The sequence below is a fragment of the Galleria mellonella genome, unplaced genomic scaffold, assembly GCF_026898425.1.
Source record: "Galleria mellonella isolate WM207_F2 unplaced genomic scaffold, CSIRO_AGI_GalMel_v1 utg261, whole genome shotgun sequence".
NCBI lineage: Eukaryota > Metazoa > Arthropoda > Insecta > Lepidoptera > Pyralidae > Galleria > Galleria mellonella.
The window spans coordinates 24,843-45,239 of NW_026442057.1; the positions used below are offsets into that span (position 1 = coordinate 24,843).

A 20,397-nucleotide genomic window follows, 5' to 3' on the forward strand; every position below is an offset into this window, starting at 1 on the left:
TTTGACATTTTTGTAAATAAAGGAAAGCAGTATTTGTTTTAAAAAACGAAGTGTGGTATATGGCAAACCATACGTGAAAGTATTTGATGTATGATATATTGATGTATTGATAGTTAATAAATAATAAATACACGTACCTACATAATACTATTTTTTTAACATAAATAATATATTTCAAGCTTCTCAAGAAAAGGAAATGACGAAACGTAAGTGTTAAATAATAAGTAGCTTTATTGATTGAGCGAATACTTTTTATCAATCGACTTCAAAACGAGTGGGCTTCTCAATTCGTTTGTATTTTTTTTTTATGGTTGTTACCTCATAATACCGCTAGTAATAAACCGATTTGTAAAATTCTTTTTTAACTGAAAGGATGTACTTATAGATTGATCCCATAGAAATATTATCAAAATCGGTTTAATAGTTTAATTTTTGAAATGAAAATAACTGGTTTTGTCTTAATAGAAGTTGTTTTTTTTTTAAAGAACATAATCTTTATTTTTATTGTTTATTCATGTGATGTGATGACTGCTTAAACGATATAAAGAAGTTCAATCAAGAGGTCATAATACAGTAAATTATATTACTAATATCATAAATGTAAAACTTTATAAATAATTGTTTTTTTGATGGGTGAAAATGGAATGGTAACACCGCCCGCGCTAACGGGATACGCTGGCGGAACACCAGTGAAGGGTGATAGATGAGAATGAAAACAGGCCAGTTAGCCCATCACGATGAATTCATCAGGAATTAACCATGATAGTTTCCAGGGGGAACCGCGAGGAGGTCGACCTGGTTGGGTATAAAGATATTTGTATTGGATATACTCAGTGTCACTTAAGCGGCTGAACCGATTAGATTGAAATTTGGTTAACGGGTGGATTATGTTCTAGCTTAACACGTACATATAGATGCACGCAAGCAAAGTAGCGAGAAATAGCTCATAAATAAATAATATTCCATACGCAGCGGAGGGCGGCGTTCTGCGCAGTATCGGCGATATGGGCGCCGTGATGACCTCCATAACACTAGGATCCGTTGCCAGGAATGTGAGTTCTTCGCCATAATTATAATCATAACAATAGGGAAGCTAAAAATGCATGCTTCAAGCCTTCTTTATTTTGCTCTTAAAATCCTTCTATATAATGTTAAAATTTTGTGAGAATGGATGTATATATCTTACTATTTCACGCAAAAAGTACTAAATTAAATTCAGTACACAGTTTTAATACTAAATTAGAACTTAGTTTATTTTATGTACTGATTGGCACGGCCAAAGTCGTGCAATATAGCCAAATAATTCATATTAGCAATGTCCGGCTCGAAGGACCAAAATGTGTGTACTGTTACTTTAACATGTAATGTTGATGCGGGAAGTTACCGAAGATAATAGAAGTCATTGTTAGTTTTGGACGTACTGCATCACTTATGTTTAGTAACAAATATGTGCGCGTATGTATGATCGCATAATAATCATTATTAATCAAGTTATTTATATACAAATAAATAGGTATGCACAGCTGTAGTCCATATAGACAAGTATGATTATTTCGCCACCGAAAGCGGCCATTGTTATTTTAACCGACTTAAAAAAAGGAGGGTCTCAATTTGATTCTATTATTTTAAACCTCAGAACTGCGTCATTTATAAACCAATTTAGAAAAATCTTTTTTTTTTTTATTGGACAGGATGTACTTCCAGATTGGACCCATAGAATGTTCATTAAAATTGGTTTAATAATTTGATTTTTAAATCAAAACAATTGGTTCATGATTGTTATATATTTTATTATATTTAATTCAATTTTGCAACGATTGAAGTCAATGTTCTTTTTTTATGGAGCAAAATTTACTCACCCCATATAACGGTTAATGTTACGTACCCAACAGCAACAATCAATTACCCCGTCTCTGATTACAATCGTGAATATATACATTGTGTTATTCACACAGGTGGGTAGTAACACTAATACTGCCAGTAGTGGCATGCAACGCAGCGCGTCGGCACTAGTGCTGGCGCGGGAGCATCCGCTCGTTATGGACACCAAGCTTAAAATCATAGAAATTTTACAGGTAATAACTGTAGTTTGTTTTTTTTTTAAATTGTCTTAATAAATAAAAGTACACCTAAGTAGGTGTAATTTTATTTGTTAAGACTAGCAACACCAAACCCAACAATATTCGAACTCACCACGAGACAATGGTATCGTTTCGTACCACTTTGTTTCACTGCTCGCTTCCATCTGCTTATGGTGGCGGCATAAAGGCCGGCAGCACACCTGCAGCTGTTGTTGTGGGTGATCATGGTCGGCAGTAGTCACTTACCATCAGGTGAGCCGCATGCTCGTTTGCCCCCTGTGTTGTAAAAAAAAAATGGTGAACTTGAGTTTTCAATAATATTACTGCTGCCAGGAAGATTCTAATTTTGAAATTGATCGATCGCAGTTCATACTGGACGTTCGATTGGACTACCGCATCAGTTGCCTGCTGTCCATCTTCAAGAAGGAATTCGAGCAGGCGGGCGACCGAGGTGCCGACAACATCGCCCGGGCCGACGTCGAGGCGATCGGTCTCCAAGCGGAGGGCATATTCAGCTGCCGGTTAGCGCTTATTGCTATCGTATTAAGAGTTATAATCGTTTATTTTTTATAAATAAGAATTGAATGGTAACCTCGCCTGCGCTGTCTGTATACGTTGACGAGGTACCAGTGAGAGGTGATAGGTGAGGATGAAAGCAGGTCATTTAACCCATCGTGATGAATACATCTGGAATCCAGCACGGTGGTTTCCAGGGCAGACCACATGGAAGTCGACCTAACAGGGTATAGTACTAGCAACGGGTTAGTAACATTAGTAATAATCCCCCCTCCCCCCACGTATTGTATACTACGCTGGCGAGGTAAATGAAATCTTTTTATTGTGAGTGATGATGAAATTGGACCGCGCCTGGTCTATTGATAAACGCTGGGGGATACCAGTGAATGGTCATAGGCTAGGATGAAACTGCAGGTCAGTTGGCCGTATCGAATTTGCCAGGAACTAACGATGGTTTCCAAAAAGGATAATTAGAAGGTCGACCTAATAGGGTATGTTCCTAGTAAAATGTTAGTTGACCGTCGTGATGAATTCACCAAGTATCAGTCACGTTGGTTTCAAAAAAGGGCCGCGTGAATGTCGACCTAAAGAAAAAAGTTACCTAAGTCCATTTCAACCCTTATTTGCATGATTTTTTTTTTATTGGTGAAATAAACCAAAATGATATAATTCATGTTCAACATTAAAGGAAAAATGGTTAAAAAAAAAAAATTTGACAGCTATGTTTTTTTTCTGCAATGGACATTAAAGTGGTATCCAGACACGATCAACTTAAAGTGAACTTGTTTTTATATAATTTTTGGGCATTCAATGTTGTGATGGAAATTTCCATCATTATGCAAAGAAGGGTTAATACTAAATAATACGTGTGTGCTAAATTTCACAATGATCGATCGGTTGAGTCGTTGAAGTCTCAAAAGGTAAAAAACAAACTTGTTTTCATATTTACAATTTTATATAAAGATATATTTAATCCTACAGTTTCTAGTTTTATATTCTTTATACTAGACATGTCTCTAGTTATAATATTATTTAAAGTTATTTAATATGAACCCATTATATCTCAGCCTTTCTAGAATTCTCTTAATACCCTGTCCTGTAATACATTGTTGTGAAACTCTAGAGAACTGGATAACAGAAGAATATGTAACCTTCTCAAAATATGTATTTCAGCAATTAATATTCTGGTTAATCTACGCTTTGACTTCCTATTCAATGCAGTAATTTTTTATAACAGTGTTGCCAGTTTTCAACATTAAAAAATAATTGTGTAAAAAAAGGAAACTTATGAATTTCTATTTGTGTCAATTTATTCATTGGGTCATAATAAAAAAATATATATAATTCTTGATTTAGACATTTATAAATTTGACAATGTGCTTCTAAAATTGCAGCGTAAGTAGTAGGTGGTAAAAGTTTACCATAAGACAGGCCGTATGCTTGTTTTCTCGTGTATTGTAGTATAAAAGATTTCTGTTTTGCATTACTGCTACGCACTATTTTCTCCCTATTAAAACATCACTAAAAGCCAAACTGCGGTTGTCAACGCGCCTGTCAAGCGTAGCAATTACTGTCAAATTATGGGGGAGCAATGGACAGTTAACGGCTGACAATAACAACTCACTATTTCTTATGCCACTAAGTTAAGTTGACTGAAAGAGATCTCTTTTAGAGAGATAAGTTCACTTTTGCGTACATTATTTCTTTCTTTTTTTTTAATGGGTGATAATGGAATGGTAACCCTGTCCGCGCTATCGGTATACACCGGCGGGGTACCAGTGAAGGATGATAAGTGAGGATGAAGCAGGTCAGTTAGCCCATCGTGACGAATTCAACAAGAATTGTTCATGATGGTTTCCAGGAGGAACTATAGTGTATTGCTAGCAATGGGTCCCATCCCAATCCCAATCCCATCACTAACAATCCCTTTCCCCCATTATTCCTTATTATTATTATTATTGCTGTATATTTTAGTACAATAATAAATATAAATAAAAAAACATACTGCATTGAATCCGAAGTCAAAAATGGTTTAGTAATAGTACCTTTATTAAATGTTACCTCTTCGTACACGTTCTCTCGTCTTCATACTTGGTACGTTTGTATCATTACCTGGACTGTGGTAACACTGTAGAAGGTAGTGACTAACGCATGTTGCTCCTCGGTGGTGGGACGGGTCCACGTGTCTATAATATGGTACACAATATCAACTAGCCAAAACATAAGGAAACAACTGTGATTTTTATACAATAATTACACCCATATCCCTTTCAGACCTGAACGATACGGGCGTGAGTTGTAACTTTAAAACATTCTAAAACCGCGCGCAATTCATTTTTACGCACGAAGCTGAAATAACATGATAGTGAGATTCTAAACCGGCCAATAAGAAATCATTTTAGCGGTTAGGTGGTGCAGTAGTCTCGTGCGTGCCCGCAAGATGGTTTGGCTCCAAAACACGAAAATATATTTAATCTGAAAGAAAAAAATCTTGGGTCTGAAAGGGTTATGCGTAAAAACTTAAACCTACAAATTTACTTTAACTTATACATCGTTTTGTCACTTTCTTTCTAATTGGGAATTTTGTGTTAAAGAAAGAGACAAAACAGTTCAATAGCTAAAATAGGTTTATGAGAATCTTTGACGCTTTTATGAATAAGGGGATTCGTGTTTATCCCCGGCCGATTAATCGTGATATAAATTAGCTTGTCCTTCTGTAATATTATATTAAAAATGTATGGTAAAAATATCCTTCTATGTCTGCAGAAAGGGTGTAAAAAGATTTCTTTAGTGTCAGTACGTGCGTGTGATATCACTGGTATTACAGGTGCCCAAAGACTATGTTAACCCCGTTTTCCATCAGACGGACTGTAAGCTTGTTAGCCATTATAGTATTATAAAAAAATTACAACAAATTGTAGTACAAATTTCACATTTATAATATTAGTGAAAATTTAAAAATTGGAAAAGCAAAGCTCAAAAAAAAAAATCTATTGCTTATATTTATTTGTTATTTTCTAAAAAAATGAGAGATTCCTACCAAAATTACAATAATGTTACAGAAAGTATAAAAAATTTACCTATTAAAGCTAATATAAAATACTAATTTATCTTTGAATCTATCCGTGCGAATCCCGGGCGAATCACTAGTACTAAATAGTGGAACAGTTGTATTTCCCCATTGTTTGTGGCTAGTATTTACATGTTGCATCGAGTACTAATGTGAAATAATTATTTCAGAGCGATACAGACTGTGCCCGACAGCTGTCTCCCAAAAAATGTAGATTTGTTAGTAAGACTTTAATACAGTGCATGTTGGCTGCACTAACACATGCACCATGTGCAAGGTTTAACAATATATGTCACTCTCGAATTCGAAATTCGAAATTATATAAAAAATAATAATGTTCTTGTAGTGAAAAGATTTCATTTAAAAATATTAAAAAAAAAATTAAAAAAAGAACCTACTGTAAACATGAATAAATAGTATGAGACTGACATAGGTACTTCTATATTTATATATATTTTTTAGGGTTCCGTGCATCAAAAGGAAAAACGGAACCCTTATAGTATCACTTTGTCGTCCATCTGCCCGTCCGTCTGTCAAGGTGCTTTTTTCTCAGGAACAAATTAATTTCGGCGTGATACCTTCCTGTTATATTAATATAAGATTAATCTACAATCTCATGAAGCTGAAAAGAAATCGCACTTTTAAGTCAACGCAATCAAAACGATCGTTTATAGCATATATTTTTTACATTTGCAAGAGAATCGAAACCTATAATGTAATTCCTGTGGACCTAGGATCATGTAAATTCTCAAAAAGTAATGTCGTACGACACAAGTAAAGGAAAAAATTCAAATACCCTAATTTTGTAGTTAAATCACAAATTATGTTTTCTAAATATTTTGTACCCTTATTCTTCGAGCTCGACTCGCACTTGAGGGATCTTTATTCTCATGCTTGATTAAAAAAAAAAAACATAAATATATGAAGACGTCCGACGGTGGCGAAAGCGTTTTCGACGAAGCGTTTTGGTTAAAATCTATTAAAAATTTTATTTCCTATATATGTTTTCTGTTAAAAAAAAAACTATTAAGTTATTGTTAAACCTTTCACATATTAGGATTAAATCCAATAACGCAACTAACCTATCACTATTATTACCATTCGTACATACAACGAACTGACCCCCAAATACAATTCAAAATTGTCAAAATATCTACCCATTTAGTTAACAAGCAATCTTAACTATAGCACAGTATGTTTAACAAAATCTATTAAAAATACCCTCAAATTTCCTGATGATTTTTAAATGTGTTTTCTTCTTTTATATTCTAATGATATTTCTAATTGATTTATGTTTTGGATTTCTCTAACATACTGATCAAAATGTGTTTGTGTTGTCCAGAAAGCACGTAGCTTTTGCATCGATATTACCTTACTCATATTATAATGATATTACTATGTAGCTCGTCTGTCAATAGATGGCGCTAGTGAGTGGGTATAGTTAATTGGTTGTAAGGTTTCTTGCATGTAGACCTTAACTTTCTTAAAGTGAGATATAATAGTTAATAGTTACTCGCGAGCAATATCTCCAGCACTGTAAGCTTTCAGAAACTGTACTTATTTATCGTCAGGCGAAATGTATGCTTAATTATTCAATTAATGTTTGGTGACCTTGAATGTATTGAATTTACTGATAGCTTGAACAAACCTAAGTTTTTTTTTAATGGATGATAATGGTAACCCCACCCGCGCTATCGGTATACACCGGTGGGGCACCAGTGAGGGATGACAGATGAGGATAAAGTAGGTCAGTTAGGCCATCCTGAGGAATTCAACAAAAATTGTTCACGATGGTTTCCAGGGGGAACCACGTGGAGGTTGACCTGATAGGGTGTATTGCTAGCAATGGGGCTGTCAAACACCATTGCTAATAATCCCTTTCCCCCCAACAAACCTATGTTGTACGTATCATGTCTTTTATCTCTTATAACTATTTATAACTACTCTCCATGCAAAGGTTGTCTCGAAGAGATCGCTTTTAGCGATAGGGCCGTCCATTCTTTTTCCAGTATTAACATTTCTTGTAATCTTTTAAAGGAAACAATAAATATCTATCTATCTATCTATTTGCTTACGTTCTTTTATTTCGTATATTGATTAATTTTTTGGAGACGGTAATGCTCACTAAAACTCCTGGTATTGCAGGCTTCCATAGGCCTACAGTGATCGTTTACGATCCAACAGGTTGTGTACTTATTTTCCACATTCGTGATATAACAAAAAAATATTGTATAATGCAAATAGTTGTGTATTCATTCATAATTAGACTCCTATGTATCTGCTCACTAACGCCCTCTATTGACATGTGATGAATTATATAGTTCTAGTATTGAACCCTAACAAAAGCACAACCGAGCTTGAAACCAAACTAACACTCCTGTCCAAATAATATTAATTTCTAATTAGGATTATTTTTCTTTAAAAATATTTCCTAATGTATCACATACCTTTGAAATGTCCTAGCGTTGACATCTGTGGATTTGTGATTTGAATACTGAACCTTATGTACATGACGAAGAGTTTGTTTCAACATTGTTTTAAATAACATTGGATGCACTTTCTTCGAGCTAAAATCTTAGTTTAGTAACCTAAACACACAAGTTATAAAAATAACTTTTTTATGAAAAGCATAGATGTACTCAGTATATAAAACTTCATACAACTTTTAAATTATGTTGAAAAAAGCTCGCTAGTACAATTATGTACAGGAACTATGACGTCATAATGCATTATAGATTGAAACATGCAAACAATTTAAATGGTCCCAATTTTACCACTTTTTTTTTACAGAAAAAAACTTACTACTAATTTATTAAATTAAGTCCACTCAAAATTTAATTCCATGGAATTAAAAAATAATCATAATATTTGTAATAAGTGAAAATATCTTGTTACTTAAGTATGTTTACCCAAAAAAAAAACGAATCTAATTTCGAAACCGTTTACGTTTTTGATATTTGACAAATAATGCAATGCCTATCTTATCTAGATCTTGTTTTGTTTTCCAATTAGATAAGTAATGCAGATATTGCCAACATTACAGAATGAGTAGAAAATTTAAATAAAGAATATGACGTCATAGTTCCGCCAAGACAAATGCCAAATCGAACAAATACGTAATGGTGACAAAATGAACACTATATAGAGACGGCCTTGACCTGGACGAGTGCGGCGGTCGGATGGTGCTGCGGGTGCTGCTGCAGCTGTGCTCGCAGGGCGCGTCCGCGGCGCTCGTGTCCGGGGCGCTGGCTCTGCTGTTCCGACACTTCAGTCAGCGGCAGGAGGTGCTAGCTGCTTTCAAACAGGTATACACACATTTTGTCTCAATCAGTAGTTATTATTTCTAACTTTTCCATTGTTATTTTGTCTTTGTGTCTATTGTTTATTATTTTTATTATTGCATCCGTTAACTGCTGAATATATGCCGGGTATTTATATATTTGCCAGTAGTTGCCACGTTTGGCATGTTTTAAGAGGACATTGCTGTCCATCCCTCGCCCTCCCTTAGTCGATTCTTAGTACACCCACGGGAAAGGAAGGGGTGGCCCATTCTCATCGCCCACGGTAACGACACGGGCCCAAAATTTTTTTTTTTTTTTAATATAATGTATGTTATAATATTTCAAGGTACAACTGCTAGTGTCGGATGCGGACGTGGAGTCATACAAACAGATCAAGGCGGATCTAGACTTACTGCGACAAAGCGTCGAGAAATCGGAACTTTGGGTCTTCAACAAAGGCAGGGCCGGCCTCCTGGATGACCACTCCAGTATGTTTATTTTATAATTTAAATTGTATCGTGTCAGCCGTTAACTACCCACTGCTGAGGGGAAAGGGATTGTTAGTAATGGAGTTTGACAGCCCCATTGCTAGCAATATGCCTTATTAGGTCGACCTCCACGTGGTTCCCCCTGGAAACCATCGTGTATAATTCTTGTGGAATTCGTCACGATGCGCTAACTGACCTACTTGATCCTCACCTATCATCCTTCACTGGTGCCCCGCCGGTGTATACCGATAGCGCGGGTGGGGTTACAATTTCATTATCATCCATTAAAAAAAACTACCCACTGCTGAACATAAATCTCCTTCTCAGAGGGAGCTTTTGTTTTTTTTTTGCTTTGCCAATAGTTGCCACGTTTGGAAGGCGGGTTGGTAATCGAAGTTAGGCTTGGGCGAAGTTTCGATAAGCATGCTGCAGTATATCTTTTAATCATTAAGTTTCCTTACTCGTCTCTTACGACTCCTACGGTAAAGGAAGGGATGGTCCATTTTATGCCGGGACCTATGAATTAAATATAAACTTAATATTATAAATGGGGGGGAGGGATTGTTAGTAATGGAGACCGAGAATCCTATTGCTAGCAATATACCCAACCAGGTCAACCTCCTCGCGGTTCTCCCTGGAAACTATCATGGTTAATTCCTGATGAATTCATCATGATGGGCTAACTAAGCCTGTTTTCATTCTCATCTATCACCCTTCACTGGTGCTCCGCCAGCGTATCCCGTTAGTGCAGGCGAGGTTACCATTTTCACCCATAAAAAATATATTATAAATGTATAAGTGACGAAGTTTGTTATTTAAATACTATTTATGGTAAACCGAAAGAAAGGACAGTATGTTCAACTACTGATGGTAAACCAAGTCGTCGTGAAAATGGAATAGTAACCTACCCTACCTGCGCAGTATATGGTAGGAGACACCAGTGAAAGATGATAGATGAGAATGATATTAGGTCAGTTAGCCTTGATGCTTTCCAGGGGGTCCGCGTGGAGGTTGACCTGATATTTGTATTACAAATAAAAACATATATAATATATTATAAATACAAATAAATATATTACAAGCAATGAGGTACCTAAATCCTATTTTTTTAATGGATGATAATGGAATGCTAACCCCGTTTGCACTAACAGCATATGCTGGCGGGGCACCAGTGAAGGATGATAGGTGAGGATGAAAAGACGCGTCAATTAACCCATCATGATGAATACACTTGGAATTGGAACTTGGACCACGATAGTTTTCAGGGTGAACCGCGTGGACGTCGACCTAAAAAATATCCTATATTGCTAGCAATGAGACTGGTAATTTGCATTACTAACAACCTCTTTCCCCTTCCTAGATCCTATTGTTAACAATACCCTTCCATCTGAATCAATATGTTATACCATAACACCACTAAGGTCAAGTTTTTTTCATTTAATGCAGGTCTAACTGGCACAGTGGGTCCGGGCGGTGCGGTGCTAGAACGCAACGCCTCACTCGACAATGTTCTAGAGACTTCTAGAACGGCCAGGCACGATCATATGAACGAATACAGGAAAATTAAAGAAGTGAGTTTTAATATGCCTACAATGGGTTTTTGTTTCATTTCTCAAACTACAATGCTGTTGGCTACAGATTGCCTTTATATCTTTTATACAACTTACAATGGTAAACAAGTTGACGTGCCACCTTAATTCAAGTGATAACTGTCGCCCATATCCATGTACCATGGATGAAACAGAGTATACTGTGTCGCCAATACCTTTCATGTGTTGCCAATCCTGAGAAGTAAGGTGTTATGCCCTACATCCTGTATATGTATATATATATATATATATATATATATATATATATGAGATATTTAAGTTGTTTGTTACATTAACACCAATTTTATAATTAAATTATTTTTTAAATTAACTTAAAAAAAAAAAGAAAAATAAAATATCTGTTGGCACATCTAAGTTAATTAATATGTTTTTCCTAGATACTTCAACGAATGATAAAATACTGCACGCAAGGCAACAGTGGCGCGGAAGAGTCGACCAGGCCGCGGCGGCACGAGCAGAGACTTCTCAGGAATATAGGCGTTCACAATATCGTACTGGATTTGCTGCAGGCGAGTACAATCAAGTTGCATATTAAATAAGTAAAAGCAATCATCATCGTTATCTTGCCTTTATCGCAATTATGTAAATTTTGGAACCGGCGTAATATGTTTTTATCCATATTAACCAAGGTTATAGCTTTAACAAGTTTTTTTTTTATACAACTTAGAATGGCAAACAAGCTCCACGGTCCACCTGATGAAAAGTGGTAACCGTCGCCTATAAACATGAGCAGTACCGTGTACATAACAGAGTATACTGTTTCGGCCTTGATACCCCCCATGCGTTACCATTCCTGAGGACTCGGGTGTTATTCCTCTGTACCCAGTAAATTCACGCCATATCCCACCCTTCAAACCGAAACACAGCCATGCAAACACAACTGCTTCACGGTTGAAACACGAATGGGACAGAGGTACCTAAGCAATCGATTTTAAATTAGTATTTTTAGACTTTAAATAAGTATAAACAATAAACGTTTTTTTTAAAACGAATTTGGAATGGTGTGTTCAGGCAGTTGGATCATCGTGATGAAAAGTTAACCATGATGGTTTCCTCTTTCAGAAAGGATCGCGTAAAGTTAACTAGATCAAGCAATAATTAACAGACCAGTGATATTGTAATGTCGCAATTTGAATAAAATAAATTAAAAATCTTTTAATGTATTTCGAGACATATGTAATCACACCGAGTCACACCACTTTAAAACATAAGAACCCTATAAACAATCCTCCTCTTATTTCTTATCAGTTATGTATATATTATACATATAACCAACATATACGTGTGTCCAGGTGCCTCACGACGAGGACGATGCGGCGATGGATGAGCTGCTGGCGCTCGCGCACGAGTTCCTGCAGCACTTCTGTCACGGCAATCAGCAGAACCAGGCCATATTGCACAAGCATCTCGACCTCTTCCTCAACGCCGGGGTAAGTAAGTCGTCTAGGCGTTCTAAATTTGAATTAAAAACATTTTTGGCCTCAACACCTGGATGTGCTCGCACTCTGCATTCTAAATTCAAACATGCATCTCGACTTCGAAAGAAAACGTACAATACGTCGTTGCCGATTTTTCGTCGTCGGAAGATCAGCGTGCCGATGAACGAACAAACGTCGGGCACGAGACTTGTGTTTCAACCATAGTGAAGTGTCAGAATACTCGAATACAATACTAGAAATTATATATATAAATAACAAATAGACTTATACATATATAAAATATATTGACTTATACATATAAAGTACATAATGGTGTACATAGGTGTCATGTTCCAGATCCGCGAAGCGCGTACCGTGTGCGCGATGTTCAGCGACAACGCGGCGCTGTGCGCGCACGAGGGCAACGAGAAGGTGGTCGCGCACTTCGTGCACTGCATCGAGTCGCGCGGCCGCCGCCCCGCCTACCTGCGCTTCCTGCAGACCATCGTGCACGCCGACGCGCAGTACATCCGCCGCAGCCAGGACCTCGTCATGCAGGAGGTCGCTCGCGCTCTCACGACTAAAACAAACACTCCACATTACATTATATAGATATCCCTTTCAGACCTGAACGATACGGGCGTGAGTTGTAACTTTAAAAATTCTAAAACCGCGCGCAATTCATTTTTACGCACGAAGTTGAAATAACACGATAGTGAGATTCTAAACCAGCCAATAAGAAATCATTTTAGCGGTTAGGTGCAGTAGTCTCGTGCGTGCCGGCAAGATGGCTTGGCTCCAAAACACGAAAATATATTTAATCTGAAAGAAAAAAAATCTTGGGTCTGAAAGGGATAGACCGTCCAGCTTCAAAAACGGATCAACTTTTCATCAGATAATTGTCAAATTAAGTGATTATTTTTGTCAGTCTTCTATATAGTTACGCACATAATGTATCTTGACGTCTCTATATTTAATTAATAATATGCGTCAATGGCGTAACTACACCATTTGGCGCCTGTGGCAAATTCCCATACTGATGGGGTTTTTTTTTTATACAACTTAGAATGGCAAACAAGCTGACGGCCCACCTGATGGAAAGTGGTAACTGTCACCTATAGACATGAGCAGTACCATGGATATAACAGAGTATACTGTTTCGCCCATAATACCCCCCATGCGTTACCATTCCTAAAGCCTCATGTGTTATTCCTCTGTACCCAGTAAATTCACGCCATATTCCACCCTTCAAACCGAAACACAGCCATGCAAACACAACTGCTTCACGGTTGAAACACGAATGGGACAGAGGTACCCAAGCAATCGACTTTTGTACAAAGTCTTCCTCTGGTGGGATGGTGACACTGATGGGGCCCTATCAGTAAAAATAAAATACTCAGGAAGAATGTAAGAAAAAAAACTGAGCTCGCGGCCTGTTGAGCCGGGGCCCTTTAGGGTCGGGGGCCCGTGGCATTTTGCCAGCCTTGCCACCCTATTGTTACATCACTGATATGCGTAAGCAATAAAAGGATGCAGAGATTATAAAACAAAATAAACATAGAAGTTATAAAGGAATCACTCATAACTATTTATCACGCAATTTGTATGAATAAAATATTGTATGAAAATGTTGTCCCGCTTTTCTCGTAGTATTTGTATGGAGACACGCTATCTACCTATATAATTTAAGTACTAAACATATTGTCTTTGTGAATAACTAATTATGGAAGCCCTATTTAAATTCTTTTAATTCTAATAATTTTGTCCACAGATGGTAAACGCCGGTGAAGACGTATTAATTTTCTACAACGACAAAGTATCATTCAACTACTTTATTCAAATGATGAGACAATATAAACAGACCAACGAAATGCCGGAAGCTTTAACGTGAGTTTTTTATGTACTTTCAATGTTAAATGTCTAGTATATATATATATATATATATATATATATATATATATATATATATATATATATATATATATATATATATATATATATATGTACATATATATATAAATATATATATATATATATATATACATATGTATATGTATATATATAAGGGGCATTGCGTGATCCCGGCATACAATACGTCATTTTTTGGAGTCCAAGAAAAAGGAAAAAGTAGGGGTGAACTTGTTGATTGTAAAAGAAATTATAAAAGAATCGGGTATTCCCTTAGATAGCCAAGAAATAAGTAACTTGTTGATTGTAACCCTCTATCTCGTGAGTGTCGTGAGAGGTGACTAAGAGAGGGCGAGGGATGGGCAGTAGCGTCCATTTTAAAACATCTCTAAAGCCTGACTGCGGTTGCCAATCCGCCTACCAAGCGTGGCAATTACGGGCAAAACCCCCCAAGGGGGAGGCTTATGTTCAGCAGCGGACAGTTAATAAGAATATCTTTATTTCCTTAAACAAAATTAGCCTATGGTACAATATAGCTATGAGCCCACATTAGGCAAAGCCTGTCTCGTGGAAGTCAAAGCAAGTAATTTTACAGTTATGGTGCGGCGAACAGGGTTAATTTAATTATATAATGTTTCATGTGAGTTTGGGTACACGTAGGTGCATGGTTTGTGTGGGCGTGTGCGTGTGCGCGTGCGAGTACGATGATAGCGTGATGATAATGATGATGGAAGTTATCCTAGATCTATTTTTATTTTATTTATTTATTTATTTATTTACAGGATTTTATAGAAAACACAAAACAATTAAATACTCAGGACAGATACGATAAACTACAAGAAATCCTGAACAAAAGTATTGTAAATCGAAAAAATGATAAAATCCTTAAAATAAAATGGCTAACAGCTAAAACAAGAGAAATGATACAAACTAGAGCTAAATTACTAACTACAACTAATAAAACAAAAAAGTCAGAAATGACATAACTGAGATTAGTAAAAAAATTAAGTTAAATATGAGGAAAGACCGACAAAATCACAGATTACAAATATAGAGAGGTGATAACTGTAAATCCGCAACCAAAAGATCAGATATACTTACTATAGCTACAAATTTTTCAAAACTTATATTCTACTAAGAGCTCTATTGACAACAAAAGGATGCAAATTGCGACAAACTTTTTACTTAATGTGTCAATCATTAGCTATGCTCTCTTTCATAAAAAAATACTGTATAATTATACATGATAATATGACAAGACTAGTACTCTCAAAACAACATAAGAACTAAGATTACATAAATGTATAATAACATCATTATTTTAAAATTAGAAAAAAGAAAAAAAAAAATAGATGGATGTAGCAGTTTGTGCAAAGCACCTAACTCTAAGCTACGACACTGATTTTCAGTAGGCCCTAAATACGTAACTCACGGACACATGTGTGCACGAGATGTTATGTATAAATACATATATAATACATAAGACAGTGATAAATATATGGGATAGATACGATAATGAAAATAAGAAATATAGAATAGAAATAGAACCAACTATGGTAGGAGTAGCGGTTTATAGTGTAGTGTACAGCACTTTTGTATCATGTGGTGCATGTAATACAACTTTTTTTTTATCTCTTATTTAGAGGCTTTTATCCTATTAGGATATGTCAGCCTCATCATACCCTAATTTTAAAAAAATACCTCACATACTTAAAACAGTACATAAATAAAGTAATACAACTTTGTCGCCAGTTACCACATTCAGCTGGTGAAGTTGCTGACATGTTGCACGATGGGCAAGAATGTGTACACAGAGATCAAGTGTCACAGTCTACTGCCGCTTGACGACATCGTCGCCATGATCACGCATCCGGACTGCATACCAGAGGTTACCATAGACTATTGTCTATGGATAAGGGGGTAAACATGTTTATTTACCCCCTTATTCATAAAAAAAGGACAAACAACTAATAAACTTGTTGATAATGGCTGGAAATATTATGATACAATTTGATATAATTTTAAATTTTTAATTCGTTGTTCCCTTTTGTTTTTTTATTCTCCATTATTCTAATAAAAAATACACAATTTTCTTTTTATAATTTTTTTTTAAAGTACTTTCTATATTCGACGATTTACAATATAACTTATACATACATATGGCATTAAGCTCGCCACTTGTACAAAGTTTTATTGTGCAATAAGGAATAAATATTTATTTATTTATTCTTACTTACAGTAGCTATTGATGTGTATTATGTTTTTCTTTTATGGTAAATTCTCAATTTGACAGCAAAGTTCAAAACACTAATAGTTAAAATAGGTTTCTAAGTTTTACGTATAAGGTGCAAAATGTTCTGATTGGTCATTTCACTTTATTATCATTTTTGAACGTAAATAATGCCACATTGGGTATTCTGAGTAGTGTCCCCAGACAGGGTAACCTAGCTTAAATAAATAGAAAGAATAGTGCGGCACTCATTAATACGTATCTGTCAGGTGAAAGAAGCGTACGTGGGCTTCCTGAACCACTGCTACATAGACACGGAGGTGGAGATGAAGGAGATCTACTCCAGCAACTACATGTGGGACCTGTTCGAGCGCTCCTTCCTGCAGGACATGCAGGCCATATTGCAAACAGATGCCGCTGGTGAGCATACAATTGGCGTGGTCCCAGTATCCCACCGCCTCGTTACTTTTTGGAGTTCCACACAAAAATGGTAGAAAGGAACCCTAATGGTGAAACTTATTAAATAATAAAGTGTTACAAACGCTATATTTTAACAATTATAAATATTATTAATTTTAAATTTGGAATAGTTTTAAATATTGGCCTGTACAATAAGTACAGGCCGAAAGGAATAATTTAAGAAATATTTTCATTTTTTTACTAGGGGACTCCAAAGACTTGCTCCTTTATTTTATTTCAAATATTTCATCTATACAAAAAAAAAAAATGTCTTAACAAGTACTCCATATTTGTACATTCTAAAGCCGTGTTATAATGTTTTTAAATTATATTTTACCTTGTTAACCTTAGTTCGCATTTTACAATAAAAAATAAATAGACTGTACCCAACAGGTTCCATAATTGAAGTTGAAATGTTATCTACTAATTATATTATGGAATGCAATAAGAAATAAATAAATAAAATAAATACTTACATTTATTGAGTACTGTTTCTATTTTTTTTATTATATATATTTAAAAATAAATGTTTATAGGGTCTTCCGAAGGTGCATCATCATCATCAAAAACGCAGCCTCCCGACACCAAGAAAGCATGGGTGGACTATGTGACAGACGTCCTTATGCACACCATATGCACGTTCTTCAATTCACCATTTAGCGATCAGAGTACGACTGTACAGGTGAGTCGGCACAATGTTTCTAAATTAAATTAATAATAATAATAAATAAATTTATTTTCTCTTCACAATTCATCACAGTGAGATACAATGAGACATGTTTATATTAAAGTAATCAAATTATATATATAATTGTGAGAGACTGTTGCCTGAGATAGGTATAAGAATACCTGTATTACAGGTCACTAGGGCCTCACTCCGCAGGGTTACTTACAAATGTACAATACTTAAAGAAAAGTAAAATAGATTAAAATACAAAAAAAAATAGACATGCAATAAATATATGTATATACTGTGGTTAAAGTTTATATAATAATAAGATTGGTACCTGATTTAGATATACCTGATATATACTTGTATTTCATATATGTACCAGGTCACCCGCGCATCACTTTGCGGAATTTAGAAATAAAATAATACAATAATTTATTCTATTTTATCCCTTTCAGACCTGAACGATACGGGCGTGAGTTGTATCTTTAAAAAATTCTAAAACCGCGCGCAATTCATTTTTACGCACGAAGCTGAAATAACATGATAGTGAGATTCTAAACCGGCCAATAAGAAATCATTTTAGCGGTTAGGTGGTGCGGTAGTCTCGTGCGTGCCGGCAAGGTGGCTTGGCTCCAAAACACGAAAATATATTTAATCTGAAAGAAAAAAAATCTTGGGTCTGAAAGGGTTATGGACCTGCCTTACTGCGGTTGCCAATCTGCTTGCCAAGCGTGGCAACTACTGGCAAAACCTCCAAGGGAAAGGCTTATCTCCAGCAGTAGGCAGTTAAAAGCTGATATGATGATTATATAGCAGTGAATGTTTGTAGAGAAATGGGCGCGCTACTTTGATACCAACGGGTAGAAAAAATGTCGAACAAAGTGTTCAGAAACCAAATATGCTTACATAATATTAACATTTTAAGATTCTCGAACCAGCTTACATCTTCGTTCCCATTGCTTTTGAGACTACGGGCGTGTGGGGAGCGGAAGCAAAATCCTTTATAAGAGAGTTGAGTCTGCTCATTGCGGATAGTATCTGGCTCAAAGGATATCTCTGGCGATCCAACGCGGAAATGCCGCAAGTGTCATGGGGACCTTTGGGTCGGGTACGGATCATGAATGGGACTGATCATTAATTTAATTTTTGTTTTTTTTTATTTTAATTTTTATTAAGATAAATAAAACTACATAAAAAATGACATATAAAATCGTATCCTAGTTTCATACATGCATACTAATAAAAAAATATTTAGAAATAAAAGTGTTATTATTTTATACATATATTGAAATATTTTATCTGTTTTTGTTGTCATTATGGATGTTTTCTCATGTGAGTATAAGCTTCTAATCAAGTATGTTTAAATAAAGATTATTCTTCGAATATACTGTGACGCTCATGGTATCCTTTAAGTGCAGAGCTGTCCAAACCATGGCCCGCGGCCCACATGCGGCCCGCGGCTTGAATTTATACGTCCCGCCAAATCTTTTCTAGCTACTACCAATATTGATGTTGACAGAATTGTAAAAGATAAATTAATGAAAAAGTAATACAATAACAAAATAGTGATATTATAGCTACATTTAGTTTTTAATTCAAAGTGGCATAAAAGAAAGTCCATATCCATGGTATACTCCTACAGACGCGGCAGTCGATATTCGTGAAGCTGCTGCAGACCACGTTCAGCATCTACCAGTGTCCGTGGCTCAGTCCGCCGCAGAAGCTCAACGTCGAGAAGTGCATACGCACCCTCAGCGAAGTCGGTTAGTCATATAAATATACGCTTTTCCCGAGGTTTTCCCAAGAGACTACTGCATGGGGTTCTTCAAAAGGGGGGATAAAGAGGTTTGTTCAGGGTCGGCAACGCGCGCGTAATACCTCTGGTATTGCAGGTGTTTTTTTTTTAAAGAAACTATTTTCTGTCGTTAATTTTTATACAACTTTTTTGCTATTTTAGTTTTGCTATTGAAGGTCTACCTGGGGTTTTTTTTGGTATTGCAGGTGTTCATAGGCTACGGTAATCGCTTACCATCAGGTGGGCCGTATGTTTGTTTGCTACCTCAGTGCTATAAAAAAAAAAGTAAACTTAGTTTTAGCACTTATTAATTTAAAAACCTCTAAATTTAGTGCTTTTCAATGTAGACCTTTTTAATTTAGCCGTTATACTAAGTGCTAAATCACTTTTTATTTACTTTCTTAATTTATAATTGTATTATAAATTTCGACCTAGAATAATGGGTCATAAACTCATCTATTTTTTTTTAAACAAAAATTTAAATTTATATTATTATAATTTAGAAACTCGATTTAAAATCGAGTTTCTAAATAAAACAAATGCTTAAATTTATGATTTTTAATCAAAAATCATAAATTTAAGTATAAACTAAATTAGATGTCATAATTTTAGTATAAATATTTATTTATTTATGTATTGTTTATATGTAATAGTGCACCACTTACATTTTGTTTTTTTTGCTCAATGCCGTCTACACAAGGGTTGTCTGAAAAAGGTTGCTTACCGATAAGGGCGCCTTTTGTATCACTTCACATTAAAATTAACTACATTTATTATTTTATAAATGATGTAGTAAAATGTAAAATAAATAAATAAAATATACATTGATTTTAAATAATGTAGCATTGATTCACAAGTGCAAACACTT

The 20,397-nt window shown here is 35.5% G+C and overlaps 1 protein-coding gene across 1 annotated transcript in view; it reads left to right on the plus strand.

Moving 5' to 3' along the window:
• The window catches only part of LOC113510486 (inositol 1,4,5-trisphosphate receptor), a gene marked incomplete at its 5' end in the record, with an annotated part of 65,812 nt that overhangs the window by 15,853 nt on the left and 29,562 nt on the right, over nt 1–20,397 (plus strand). The window contains 16 exons of the mRNA XM_052895003.1: nt 180–206; nt 973–1,052; nt 1,956–2,075; nt 2,448–2,602; nt 5,838–5,885; nt 8,813–8,972; nt 9,295–9,436; nt 10,883–11,007; nt 11,424–11,555; nt 12,339–12,476; nt 12,822–13,025; nt 14,236–14,351; nt 16,125–16,260; nt 16,872–17,022; nt 17,598–17,743; nt 19,377–19,501. Of these exons, the coding sequence (XP_052750963.1) occupies nt 180–206; nt 973–1,052; nt 1,956–2,075; nt 2,448–2,602; nt 5,838–5,885; nt 8,813–8,972; nt 9,295–9,436; nt 10,883–11,007; nt 11,424–11,555; nt 12,339–12,476; nt 12,822–13,025; nt 14,236–14,351; nt 16,125–16,260; nt 16,872–17,022; nt 17,598–17,743; nt 19,377–19,501 (2,005 nt within the window). The remainder of the gene's footprint in view (nt 1–179; nt 207–972; nt 1,053–1,955; nt 2,076–2,447; nt 2,603–5,837; nt 5,886–8,812; nt 8,973–9,294; nt 9,437–10,882; nt 11,008–11,423; nt 11,556–12,338; nt 12,477–12,821; nt 13,026–14,235; nt 14,352–16,124; nt 16,261–16,871; nt 17,023–17,597; nt 17,744–19,376; nt 19,502–20,397) is intronic.